The 14,568-nt window shown below is 38.7% G+C and overlaps 1 protein-coding gene across 3 annotated transcripts in view; it reads right to left on the bottom strand.

The window, feature by feature from the left end:
* TNKS2 (tankyrase 2) overlaps positions 1–14,568 on the bottom strand; it is a 68,573-nt gene that overhangs the window by 53,190 nt on the left and 815 nt on the right. For all 3 annotated transcript variants that reach the window (XM_049103540.1, XM_049103539.1, XM_025466500.3), the window contains exon 2: positions 803–1,027. In XM_049103540.1, the coding sequence (XP_048959497.1) occupies positions 803–1,027 (225 nt within the window). The remainder of the gene's footprint in view (positions 1–802; positions 1,028–14,568) is intronic.

Raw genomic sequence — 14,568 nt, 5'->3', positions numbered from 1 at the left:
TCTAAAATCCCTGACTGGTAGGCTCAGAAAAGTCAATACCAGATTAATAAAAACTCTCAAACAAGCAATCTTTTCAGTGATAATTTTCTGTCAGTGATCAACCTGTCAGGCAAATTCTTTATCATTTGTTAAAGCATTCTAAATGACTGATAATTTGTCCTTCAAATGCTTCTATACTTACTCTACCATTTCTATTCTACAACAACCTTACTTCATACCCTCATCATTTCTCATCTGGGTTATTCTAGTTTCCTAGCTGGTCCCCCTGATGCCCTTCAACCTAGCCCCCTATCAGATCATTCTTTTGAAAATATACTACTCTCATCAGATTGTTTCCTTAGAAGTCTTCAGTAATTCCACACCTACATAACACTATCAAGCTCTCTAGCCCACAATTCAAAGCTCTTTATAAAGAAGTCTACCTACCTTTTCAATCTTTCTCCCACTACTTCCTAGAAAGATTTCAGGAAGGAGCAATTTGACTCCAACCAAGTCACAGTATTCAGTTCCCTCTAACACTTCTGTTCACTTCCACCATGACTTTATCTGGTAGTGTGTCTTATCTCCCAAGAGAATTAAATTTCTAGAGAACAGGAATTTTGTATTCTCTTCTTTAAAGAACTTGAGCTTAATATCATATAAAAACAGACATCCAGTAAGTAAAGGTTAGATTAAATCACAGTGTTCTTTAGTATTTAAATTCAGCCTGGCAGAATTTGATCATATTAACAAACGAGTCCAATTTAGATTAAGAATAGTTACAAACTGTTGCAGGAAAATTCTGGAAAGTAAATAGTCTTACCAATGCAAACATCAATTTTTCCTTTAATTGCAGCTTCATGGAGGGGGGTATAATTCCAATTATCACGAGCATTTGGGTCTGCACCATGTCGCAAAAGGAGACTGACTACTTCAGCATGACCAAAAGAACATGCATTATGAAGAGGAATAAGCCCTCCATCATCACGTGCTTGGACATTTGCACCATTCTGAAGTAAATATTCAACTACATCTTTCCTCCCAAAACCTAGAAGAAAACAAATTATCCACATTTTAGGTTGCCAAAGAAAATATATCAATCAGTATTTATAAGTATTAGCCATGCTAAAATTAAAATGTCTTTGGCTGAAGAAAAAGACTCAACAATTCAAAAAATAACTGATGAAAAGAGGCTCTGAAATATATCACTAACTAATCTTAGTGAGAAAGCCAAAGGTCCCTCCCATGATTAGGTAATACAGCTGATCCTTGAACAACATGAGTTTGAACTGCATGGGTCCACTAATAAGCAGATGTTTTATGGTACTATAAATGTATTTTTCATTATTATTTTAAGAATATAGTATATAGTACATACACAAAATATGTATTACTTGACTATTATCAGTAAGGCTTCTGTGGTCACCAGGAGACTTTTAGCAGTTTTTTTTTTTTTTTAAGATTTTATTTATTTATTAATGAGAGACCCAGGGAGAGAGAGAGAGAGGCAGAGACAGGCAGAGGGAGAAGCAGGCTCCATGCAGGGAGCCAGACATGGGACTCAATCCTGGGTCTCCAGGATCACGCCCTGGGCTGAAGGCAGCACTAAACCGCTGAGCCACTCAGACTGCTGGACTATCAGTAGCTAAGTTTTTGGGGAGTCAAAAGTTATATGCGGATTTCTGACTGCACAGGGGTCAACACTCCAATCCTCACATTGTTCAAGGGTCAACTGTACTACTAACTTCAGGGAAAGGTTATGAAGTAGATGACTAAAAGCCCAAAGTTCAAATGTTTCCCACTCTATAATAGCATTTTTTTTAAAGATTTTATTTATTCAGGAGAGACAGAGAGACAGAGAGAGAGGCAGAGACACAGGCAGAGGAAGAAGCAGGCTCCCTATGGGGAGCCTGCTGTGGGACCTGATCCCGGGACCTTGGGGGAATCACACCTCAAGCCAAAGGCAGACACTCAACCACTGAGTCATCCAGGCATCCCACTATAATAGCATTTCTAATTGGATATATAGAGTTCTGCATATTTAGTGTGCATACATTTTCAGATGTTCTAAGTATAACTCTTGCTAGAATTATACATCTATCCCATAAAATAGTTCCAGTAAATTGGGGGACTATGAGAGAGCAACAAAAGAAACCTGCTTACAGTTTATATTTGTCTATGCAGTGAAGATAAAAGTGATCCTAGGAAAAAGTGTGATGTCTGGTGTCTTCAGAGGAACCCCAACTTTATCACATGCACAACACAAGCAACTTTTTTCTAGGTAGGAAGCCTCCTTTAGAAAGCCATGTCCTGCAGTTCTGCTGTAACTGCCCCCATATCAAACAAAATGAAAAAGTCCTACAACTCACTTATACTGGTTTACAGATTTAGTACCAATGAATTTCAACCTTTTATCATTCCAACAGCACTTAAAACCTTTTTACCACTAAAAAAAAAAAAAAAAAAAATTTCAGGAATATCTTAAAGCAGATGGGGAAGTATTTGTGTGTGTTAGGAGAGAGAGGCCTTTCTCACTCATCTAAAGTTTTACCCCAATATTCTTAAAACCACCAAGGCTGAATACTGTTTTTCTGACTGGAGTAGAAGCTGAATGAGAAAGCAGAATTTTTTAAGGTATATGTCCAGGACAGGCCTACTTGCAACTGAGGGAAGAATCAGATGGGTGGAAACATTAACTGGATTCTTTGTTTTGTTTTATTTTTTTTTATTTTTATTTTTTAATTTTTTATTTATTTATGATAGTCACACACAGAGAGAGAGGCAGAGACATAGGCAGAGGGAGAAGCAGGCTCCATGCACCTGGAGCCCAATGTGGGATTCGATCCCGGGTCTCCAGGATCACGCCCTGGGCCAAAGGCAGGCGCCAAACCGCTGCACCACCCAGGGATCCCTTTTGTTTTGTTTTAATATTGCCAGGCTCTATGTCACAAAGTACATGTATGTCCATGTACATACATCTTTGTATCTCTGATTCTATTCTTCCTATTTTTAGCTCACAATTAAGATGTGGAGAAACAAAAGAGCCAATAATTTCAATACAATATGACTACAATAATAGAGGTATCTATAAAATGCTACTAGAGTCCAAAGAAGGGAATGCCTTAATTGGGAGAAAGCAGAGAATAAGAAGGACTATCTAAGGAGATTCCAGGAATGACATCTGAGCTGAAGGCTTATAGAAAAATTAAGGGGTCATTAGAATGAGGAAAGGAAAGGTGAGGGGAAGATCAGAGCAAGGGAAGAGAACTGGAGTCTAAGCAGAAGAAACAATGTACACAAGTGTGGAAGAATGAAAGAGTAAACATTCATAAAAGGACACAGAATGCCAATTAGGCAAATGCTAGATATAGAAGAACCTTTTATATGTTACGCTAAGGTAGCATCTGAATTTTGTCTTATCGAATAGTGAATTGTGTATTGTTTTTTTTGTTTTGTTTTTTTTTTTTTTACAGATTTTATATTATTTATTCATGAGAAAGAGAGACAGAGAGAGAGAGAAGCAGAGGGAGAAGCAGGCTCCATGCAGGGACCCCGACACGGGACTCGATCCTGGGTCTCCAGGATCACGCTCTGGGCTGAAGGCGGTGCTAAATCGCTGAGCCACCCAGGCTGCCCGTGAATTGTGTTTTTAAAACTGTTTTCAGGCAGATTTTAATGGAATCATATTTTGTCTTTAAAAAATTTGAGATAAGGACACCTGAGTGACTCAGTGGTTGAGCATCTACCTTCAGCTCACGGCGTGATCCTGGGGCCAGGGATCAAGTCCCACATCGGGCTCCCTGCATGGAGCCTGCTTCTCCCTCTCCCTCTGCCTGTGTCTCTGCCTCTCTCTCTCTCTCTCTGTCTCTCATGAATATACAATCTTAGAAAAAAATTGAGATATAATTGACACAAAACATTATTAGTTTCAGGCACACAACATAATTAAATACTTATATATACTGTCAAGTGATCATCACATTAAGTCTAGTTAACATCCATCACCACACAAAATTGCACGTTTTCTTGTGATGAGAACTTTTAAGATCTCTCTTAGCAACTTTCAAATATATAGTGATTAACTATAGTCACCATACTGTACAATACATCCTCAGGACTTACTTATTCTGTAACTGGAAACTTGTATCTTTGGACCACATTCACCCATGTACCCACCCCTCATTTCCCACTTCTGGCAACCACCAATCTGTTCTATGAGTTTGTGTTTGTTTTATTTTGTAAGATACCACAAATAGTGAAATCATACAATATTTCTTTCAAGTAAAAAAATGCACTTAATACACCTAACCCACTGAACATCAATCATAGCTTAAACTAGCCCACCTTAAATGAGCTCAAGAACACTTAGTCCTCAGTTCTAAACCATCTAACACAAAGCCTATTTTATATTACAGTGTTGGGTATCTCATGTAATTTATTGGATACTATACTGAAAGAGTAACATAATGTTGTATGTGTAAGTACAGCATGGCTTTAAATGAAATGGTTGTTCACCCTCCTGATTGCAAGGCTGACTGGGGTTGCAGCTCAATGCCCTCGTCTAGCATCATGAGTACTGTACTGCATAGTGCCAGCCCGGGAAAAGATCAATATTCAAAATCTGAAGTATGGATTCTACTGAATGCATACCACTTTTGCACCATTGTAAAATCATACAATCATAAGTCAAACCATCATCAGCTGTAGATCTATCTTCCTCTCTCATGGATAGTTGTTACCAATTTTTTGCTACTGTACACAATGTTGCCAGAAGTAACTAAAGAGAGAACAGAAAACTGACAGTATCTGGTAACTTCTTTAATTTGGGGACAGAGAAGGAATGGGGGTAACTATCAAATCTCTGAGAAACAAAACAAAATAGGTTTTGTGGGTAAAGATGATTTGGTTTTGGAAATGCTTAGTAAGGTGCTTGTGGATCAAATACCATGGAGAAAGTTCTGCAGATCCAGACTCATGAAACCAGTATTAACCAGAGCTGTGACCATCAAGATGGCATTTGAAGCCATGCATGAAAATAAATGAGGCTGACTATAAAGCACTAGTTTTCTTCCTGTTGTGTTGAAAGAAGTGGACTTTCTATCAAAAATCTATCCTTTCTCATCTTGCACTTTAGTCCCTTCACACTTTCTCAAGGTCTTTTTTCTCTCCCTACTCCCAACAATCTCTCCCTTTCTACTAGATCATTCCTGACAGTCAGTAAACATGTTCTACATCTTCCATTTTATAAAAAATATTCTCCGTAAATTCAAATTTCCATTTCACTGCTCCCCTGCATAATCAAATCTCTAAAAGCTGTCACCAATTCTATCTCCTATTCACTGTTCTTCTAAATCTAATCTGGCTTCTGCTTTTTCCCTTACAACTGCTTTCATCAAGGTCATTTAAAATCTCCATGTTGCCAAATCCAAAGGACACGTCTGTCTTCATTTGACTAGACCTCTTAACAACATCTGGCAACTAAGTACTCCCTCCTTTGCTGAAACAGCCTCTCTAAAATTTCCATTTCATCATATGCTCCTGGTTTTCCTTCTGTTTCATCCATTCATTTACCAAATGATCAGGGAATATGTACTATGTGACAGACATTTTTTGGTGCTGGGACATGCTAGTGAACAAGAGACCAAATCCCTGCCTTTAAGGAACTTCTATTCTAGGGAGATGGGGGGTGGGGGTGGGGGAGATGAGCAATAAATACAAAAAATAAATGTCAGAAGGTAACAGGAAAAAGCAGAATAAGGAGCGATCAGGGTGTGTGTATGCAGGTGAGTTATAAAGCTGAATAGGGAGGTCATCACAGGTGTTGCTGAAATGGTAACATTTGATCAAAGACTTGAAAGACAGAAAGTTAGCCTTACCAATTATTAGCCAACAGGAAGGCCAGAGTGACCAAAGTGGAGTGAGAAAGCAGCAGCAAAGTAGGAGAGGAAGTTAGAAGTAATGGGGGCCAGATCTAGAGGCTCGAGGACCACTCTAAGAATCTGGTGGCAATTGTCAGAATAATTAGTGGCAGATTCCAGATACTCGAAGGTAGAGCCAGTATAGTTTCTCATGGATTAGATTTGGGATGAGGGTATGGGTGAAAAGGTGAGAGTGTGAGAGAGAAGTCATGGATGATTTTTGGACTGAGAAACAGGAGTGGAGCTGGCATCAACTTAGAGGGGAAGGCTACAGACAAAAGAGGTTAGTGGCAGAAGAGGAGCTGTTCAAACCTTGGACAGTTCTTATCTATCTGATGAGGCCTTCTTGCCTTCCCTACCCAATTTCTAAACATCAGCATTCCTCAAGACTCAGTTCTCTATCCCTTCTTCCCTTTTTAAATGATCTCATCTACTCCCCTGGCATTAAGTACCATTTAGATACACAACCTCCAAATTTAAATCTCCCATCTAGTTAGATTTCTCACCTGAATTCCAGACGGTTTACTGGACATATCTCCACCTGGATAATTCAAAGGCACCGCAAACTCAGTATGTTCCCAAATTACTCTTTATTTCCAATGACCCTTGCTCTGACCCAAACACTATTGTCTCTGAACTATTGCAACAGTCTCCTAATTGGGCCTCTCCATTTTTGTCCCCAGTGACCTTTTAAAAACAATAATCTGGGGGCGCCTGGGTAGTTCAGTCAGTTAAGCATCCAATTTTTGATGTCAGCTCCGGTCTCAATCTCAGGATTGTGAGTTCAGGCCCCACATTGGGCTCTACACTGTGTGGAGCCTACATTACAAAACAACAACTACAGGGATCCCTGGGTGGTGCAGTGGTTTGGCGCCTGCCTTTGGCCCAGGGCGCGATCCTGGAGACCCGGGATCGAATCCCATGTTGGGCTCCCGGTGCATGGAGCCTGCTTCTCCCTCTGCCTGTGTCTCTGCCTCTCTCTCTCTCTATCATAAATAAATAAAAATTAAAAAAACAAACAAACAAAAAACAAAAACCAAATCAAGTTATTTAAATTAAACCATGATACAATGATATATGTAATCAACATATTATCAATGATATTTCTTTAAATACTTCATTGGCTTCCCAGTAATGCTCACAGAATTAAATTCAATCACTCTACTGTGTCCTACAAGGCCTGCTGCATGAACTGGCTCTTATCTACTTCTCTAACTTTATTTCATATCACTCTTCACTTTCCGAACTATGATCTAGCTTTCTTTCAGATTTTCAAGTATGCCAACGTTACTTCAGGAACTTGGTACATGCTGCCTTTCTGCTTGGACTGCTCCTCCCCTGTTCTCTGCATTTCTTACTACTCACTGTAGTCGTCTCTCACTATTCATTCCTTCCACTTATTGTCTAATCTGTTTAAATGTCACCACCTTAAGGAGGCCATTCCTGACCATCCTACCTAAAGCAGTCCATTCTACCCACTGGTATTACTTCCTATCTCCTTCTCTTCTCTGCTAGCATGCAAAATGCAGAAAAATGGGGATTTTTGTCTTTGTTGTTCATGGCAATGTTCCCTGGCACTAAAATTCGAATTTACTATTTACTTATCAAGCCTGGATTGTTAAGTTCCATAAAAGGCAGGAACCATGTCTTAGTTTATCATTACTTTCTCAGTGTCCTTCACACTGTGTGGCACATAGCAATTTATTGATATTTATTGAATTAATATATCATAGTAGGAGAAAAGGAGACTGAGAAGTAAAATTAAGAAAGAATGAGACTGCAGAAGCCAAGAGGGAAAATTTTAAGGAGAAAAAGGCCAAAATCTCTTGCCACTATGCTCTGACTTGAGTCTTCCTTATCTCTGCTTGGGCATCATTGATTTTACTGTCCTCTCCAAGTTAAGCCATCCACAGTTGCCCCAATTAATGGTTCTGCTATCCCAGTCATTCAGCACTCACTGGAGGAAATACTTTTGGAAAAGAACTCTTAAACTGGAGAGTAAGAGAAAAGTAATCAGAACAAAGAAAAATTAGAAAAAGTACCTCTTCTTTTGGAAAGTTACTCGATGTGCCCAAGCACTTTTAGAAGGATCACTATTTCTTTGGTGGTTAATCAACACATCTGAAGTAATCAAAATGGTGACTCACAGGCTAACTTCTCAAAAAAGACGAGATGGACACAGACATAACTTTAGTTGAACACGTAGTTGTTGCAATAGATAGTGTCAATTAGGAAGATATCTGTCCTAAAGAATTGGGTGATCTAGCTGAAGAAAGGTCAAATAGTAGCCTTTTGTTAAAATATCATTTGGGAAGAGAAGAGGGTTGCTTAAAACCAGAGTTAAAGGATTCAATATTGACACGTGAATGAATACTACACTGAATACTAAAACTGAAGTTTTAGCTGGGGAGAAGATATGGGTGGAAATGGTCAAGTTATTGTATCTACATAGTTACCAACAGTCCAAGACATAGGTGACAAGTTCAATAACTCTGCACCAACATGATTCCCTGGCCATTAGATCATTGAAACCTGTCTGGAAACTGACAGCACAAATGAGCACATTTTTAAAGTTACATCGTAATAACTATGTGAGTGGAGGTCAATGTTGCTATCCTCAGAGAGATGAAGAGTCTAAAGGTACACTTTGGCTTGAAAAACAAAATTATTTAGAGGGGATCAGTAGGTAGTTTTTGCCAAACTCCCAAAATTTATTGTTGGGAGTTTGGTAAAACTTTTAGATTTAAAATGCTTCCCAGGGATCCCTGGGTGGCGCAGCGGTTTGGCGCCTGCCTTTGGCCCAGGGCGCGATCCTGGAGACCCGGGATCGAATCCCACGTCGGGCTCCCGGTGCATGGAGCCTGCTTCTCCCTCTGCCTGTGTCTCTGCCTCTCTCTCTCTCTCTCTCTCTCTCTCTCTGTGACTATCATAAATAAATAAAATTAAAAAAAAAATAAAAAAATAAAATGCTTCCCAAACTCTAAAGTCTAATCTTTGATGAAATCCTCATTCTTACGGTCTCAAGAACAGTTCAAAGTCTTCTGGTAAGTAGTCTTTAAAAAAAAAAAAATTCTTTGCAGGTATATATATATATTTTTTTTAATTTTTATTTATTTATGATAGGCACACAGTGAGAAAGAGAGAGGCAGAGACACAGGCAGAGGGAGAAGCAGGCTCCATGCACCGGGAGCCTGGCGTGGGATTCGATCCCGGGTCTCCAGGATCGCGCGCCCTGGGCCAAAGGCAGGGGCTAAACCGCTGTGCCACCCAGGGATCCCTGCAGGTATATTTTGATTATGTTCTCACTAGCCAGGTAAAAACATGAGAAGGCATATCCTTATAAGAGTTAATGCCAATCTCCAAATCCTAAGGATCTCTTTACAAAGGTATCAGAAGCCTAAAGTTAGTCATAGATGCTCAGGATACACTGCAGCCTATTTTATAATTATGGAACAGCACTCATCTTCAAATACTGCTCCACATTTGAAAATACTGATGAAATTATACATTGAGTTTGAATTCACTAAAAAGCACCAACAGGGAAACAAAACAGGCTTACTTGGAAAGTAAATTTGCTGATCAATAAACTGTGTCACTTAACAGTAGATATTATGTCCTGCTCATTTCTGTTCACTGGCCAAAGCCAGTATCTGGCATATATCAGGACTTGATCAATATTTGTTTAGTACAGTCTAATACTTTGTTGAAACAGTAAGCAAATGACCCTCACAAGAGAATATGCAGTTGATGATTTGCTACCATTATAGAGTCTATATAATTTTTTTCTCATCAAATTTCACTACAATCTAGGTGCCGTCAGTTTCAGGACTATTGCCAACCATGACTATTGTTAACAATATCTTATTTTGCTACTATTACTAAAACATGTTTTCATCTGAATGGCTTCCAAAAAGCAGTAGACGTCACAATAGAAAAACCAATTTGGACTCTTTTCACCAGAGAGCTGTGACCACTTCCCCCCTTTTTTACAGTCCAAAAATGGGATGGGCCATTGATATAACTCATCCAACAGAAATAACAGTGATGTCTAGGCTGGTGTCACACAGGGCTTTGCCAAAAGGAAAAGTTCAGAAACAGAAAATGTAAACAAATGCCATGAGACAGAGAAGGGTCTTGCAGTCTGGGAATTGGGAATATATAATCAAGTAGTCTTCAGCTTTAACTTACACAGCTAGGACTCATCAGATTTTTCTAAGGGATGTCATTTTAAACCTCTCATTTACTATTAACCTTAGTTTACTAAGATCCAGAAAAGGGGGACCCCTGGGTAGCTCAGCGGTTGAGTGTCTGCCTTCAGCTCAGGGTGTGATCCTGGGGTACCGGGATAGAGTCCTGCATCAGGCTCCCTGCATGGAGCCTGCTTCTCCCTCTGCTTATGTCTCTGCCTCTATGTATCTCATGAATAAATAAAATATTTTTTAAAAATCCAGAAAAGGTATCTTCCATATATACTTCTTTAGAATGAGGAATACAAGGAATAAGATTTTGCCCAGCTCAAACTGGGACAGATGAGGAGAAACTTGGAAAAGAATGCCAATGGCCTCTGGGTTGATCAAATCCTGACAATCTGAATGGGAAAGTACTGAAACAAGTACTCCAAACTAGTTATTATTGAGGTCAATTTCTAAATCCAACAAGATCTGAAGAAAGAGTTGTAGCTCAAGTCTTGATAATACAGGGGGAAAGCTGATAAATCAAGAAAGATTCTGAATTCTTAGACTGGTCTTTACTTGGTATTGGGGTTTTTGACTGATGCAGGATTTAATCATTTCCCATAACAAAAACAAATCCTGGAAACAATCTATAATTCTAGTCCTAGGTAAGGAATATGTGTCCATTTTGTGCATCTCCTGTAATTATAGCATTGGCCTATAGTCAAAAGGTAGGAAATGCTATTGAAATGTTTTTGGAGATCTTCGACAGCACCATTTTGGGAAAGGATGCCAATGGCAATCACAAAGGCTATGATATCTTTGGTAGCTGAGTCTTAAAACATTCAAATTGAGGTAAACATTCTACTTTCTTAGACCAGCCCAAGATTCTGCCCTTTTGGTCCAATTGCCCACCCTTTCTACAACATCTCCAAAAGATGTCAATCCAACCACTGTTTGGACACTTCCAGCCAATTCCACAGTCGAACAGACGTTAAAGGCAGTGTGACTTCTTGTAACCTTTCACCTACTGGCCTTGGTTTTGATTGCCCAAGCCAAGCCACACAAATCATATCCATTTTCCACTTCACTTTTCTACTCATCTTCTACACATGTAAAGACAGTGGCATTATCTAACCTTAGTCTTCTTTCATTTCTTAAGTAACTACTTTTCTTATCTGTTGCTTTTATAATAAATTCCAGATGTTTTAATTCCACTTCCCTCCTCTAAATAAAAAACAAAACCAGGAGCACCTGGGTAGCTCAGTTGGTTGAGCTGCCAGACTCTTCATTTCAGCACAGGGTCATTAGATTGAGCCCCACACTTGGTGGGGAGTGTGCTTGAGATTCTCCCTTTCCCTCTGCCTCTTGCCCCTCTCCTGGCTCACATGCTTTTCCCTCTCTCTCAAATAAATACATTTAAAAACAAAAACAGGAGACGCCTGGGTGGCTGAGCGTCTGCCTTTGGATCAGGTCATAATCTTGGTGTCGGGTCCTGCATCAGGCTCCCCAGAGGGAGCCTGCTTCTCCCTCTGCCTGTGTCTCTGTCTTCCCTCCATGTCTCTCATGAATAAATAAACAATCTTAAAAACAAAACAAACACCAACCATCCCAAAACCCTCTTATATGTAATTTATACAACTGAATATAACTGAAATTCAGTCTAATACCATGCAGATGTCTGAATAGCATATAAATACAAAAATGTTACCTTCTTTAGCTAGAACTGTACAATGCAAGCTCTTTTCACCTTGTCATTCTCCAATAACATATAAATATGTACCCCATCTCTTTCCACCATCTCTATATGTGAATTCCTTAAACCCAATAAACGTTTTACCTATTTCTCTACTGAATGATACTTCTCTGCACACCCCAAAGACTGAGGCCATGGAATTCTATCACTACCCCAAACCCCAATGGAAGATTCTAGAGAATGCTATGTATTTCTTTTTTTGGCTATGACAGACAACATGACTTTCTCCCAAAGTTTCTCTTTATTTTTCAGAAATAAATTCAGATAACCAATCTCCTTTATGAAACCTGCTGTTTTCTAAGGGATTTTACTGTTAAGAATTTCAGATGCTATTGCTTTTAGCAAAATTAGAGCTGCAGCCTCCCTATCCATCAACCTGCCTCTAAAAGTTTTGTGATATATTACAAAAAAAATTATATCCTCTGTGTGTGGTGGGGGATTGAACAGAAAACAATTTTTTCATAAGAAATGGCTTCTGAAGGGGCACCTGGGTGGCTCAGTCCGTTAGGTGTCCAACTCTTGATTTTGGCTCAGGTCATGATCTCAGAGTCATGAGTTCAAGCCCCACATTGGGGTCAAGCTCAGGGCAGAGTCTGCTTGAGATTCTCTCTCTTCCTCTGCCTCCCCCCACACTCTGCTCTCTCCCTGCTCTCTAAAATAAATAAATAAATAAATAAATAAATAAACAAACAAATAAATAATGTTAAAAATGGCTTCTCAAATCATTTAGCTAGAAGAAATGCAATCTATTTTAATAATAAAAAACACCAAGTTGAAGAAATGTTCCTATTTATGTTATTTTTCATTAACAGAACTTAACTCCTTGGGAGTAGACTACTGGGAGCAAATGACTATTCTTTTAATTTAAACATTTTAGATGAAAAGACAGACTAAATTTTTTCTAAACTGTTCTCTTATCATGATTCATTTCCTTGCTGCACAGATCTCTCATTCTTATTCCTTGGAAATCAAAACAGAAAGACAAAAATGTGTCCCCTCCTCCCAAAAAACCTCCAAATGTTAATTGGTTTAAAACAAACACCCACCCCCCCAAGCTTATCCTACAATGTACAAACACAAGAAACTGCTTGGTCAGGCAGTTTCACAGTCCCCACACCTACACTGAGTTTCCAATGGCATGTTTACATGCACGTTAATATGACTGACACTATCTACAGAAGATTATAAAATACATTTTCCACATATAGGAGAAAATGCAGCTGGATGAATTTATTTAAAAATTAAAATAGGTTCTCTCATTAATGAATAACTCAGACTGAATTTACAAAGCTAATTTTTTTAAGTTTCTTATATGCTTGGGTTTAAATGCAGGGCTTTTAATGCTCTTGTTTACTGTACGCCATTAGACATTTTTATTACTCTGCTTTTACACCTTGAATTATTGGTTGTATAACCTGTACCAGATAATTTGGGTAAATAGTGAGATAGATTAGTTCCCAAAACAAATTTTCCATTTCAGTCTGAGCCACATCAAATCTATGTAAAAAAGTGCTTTGAAATGTTGGGACAGAACTAAGGGTAGGATGGTGGAGGAGGAACAAGGTCAATAAAAAGCTAATCCCATAACCTCTAAATATTACTATTTTCAGATGTGAACTCATTAATACACCAAATTCTTGAAAGGTAGCAACTAAGATCTTGCTTAGCTATTTTTATCCCACAGATCAAGTGAACAGAATCTAAGTAACACTACCCTTTGGATTACTTATCAGTTATGATAGTTTGCCAAATCAGTTGTTTAAATGTTGATTACACGGCTAAACAGGACAATCCAAAATAGCTGAGAAAAGACAGCACTGATCACCAAAATTTTAAGCAAAATGGCAAACAGGTGAGATTTGACTTCAGTGTTTTTCTCCTTTCCCTTTCTGCTACCCACAGGCTGTTTCTAGCTATCTCACCCAACTTCCCTCTTAAAAAGGCTCCCCAACAGGAACCTGACAAAATTGTAACTGATAAAGCATACCTTCTAGTATTCAGATTTTAAAATAAGGACAAATTAAAGCAAACAAATCAAGTAAAAGCAATGTCTGTGAACAAGGAAATTCTTCTTACACTTTCTCTCATTGTGCCTACTCCAAAAGACGGGTATCATTTTACATTTCGAAATTTTACATTTTCGAAAAACTATTTTAAATAATCATGTAATACAAAATGAAAAAAACAAGATTATTACAAGCATGAGAACCTACTCCCATTTTCAATCAGGATATAGTTAGAATCTCTTCTCCAAGTGAGAAGTATAAATGCTTTATGGAAATATACGGTCTCACCCCAGTTCTTCTAGATTCTTCAATTAAACTTAATACCTTTATATCACAAAGTCAATCTAGTAAATATTAAAGGAAAAGTAATTCAAACGATCTAAATCTCAGAATAAGGCGAGGTTGGCCCCAACTTTAATTCTAGGTCTAAGCTAAAGTACCTGCACTACCTTTTCCTCTCATCCTCCACTAGTATATGTAGCAGCCACGACCCACCCACACCCACCTTAAGTTAGATCTCAGTTCGCCCAAACGACTACTTGCAGTTCTAGACTCTCCAAAATCTTGCTAATGACTGACTACCCCGCTAAACCCGTTAACAATAATGTGTCAATGGCTAATTAAGCGACCCCGTAAATTACATCCTTGCATTTTACAAAGGCCTTTAAGCCCTTAACCCAAAGGACTGACAACAGTCATAGTGGAACTTGCAAGAAAGACAGATTTTGGAGATAATT

Source organism: Canis lupus, chromosome 28 (assembly GCF_003254725.2).
Source record: "Canis lupus dingo isolate Sandy chromosome 28, ASM325472v2, whole genome shotgun sequence".
NCBI classification, from domain to species: domain Eukaryota; kingdom Metazoa; phylum Chordata; class Mammalia; order Carnivora; family Canidae; genus Canis; species Canis lupus.
The sequence above is the reverse complement of the archived record's forward strand: the minus strand, read 5'-3'. Positions and strand labels throughout refer to the sequence as shown.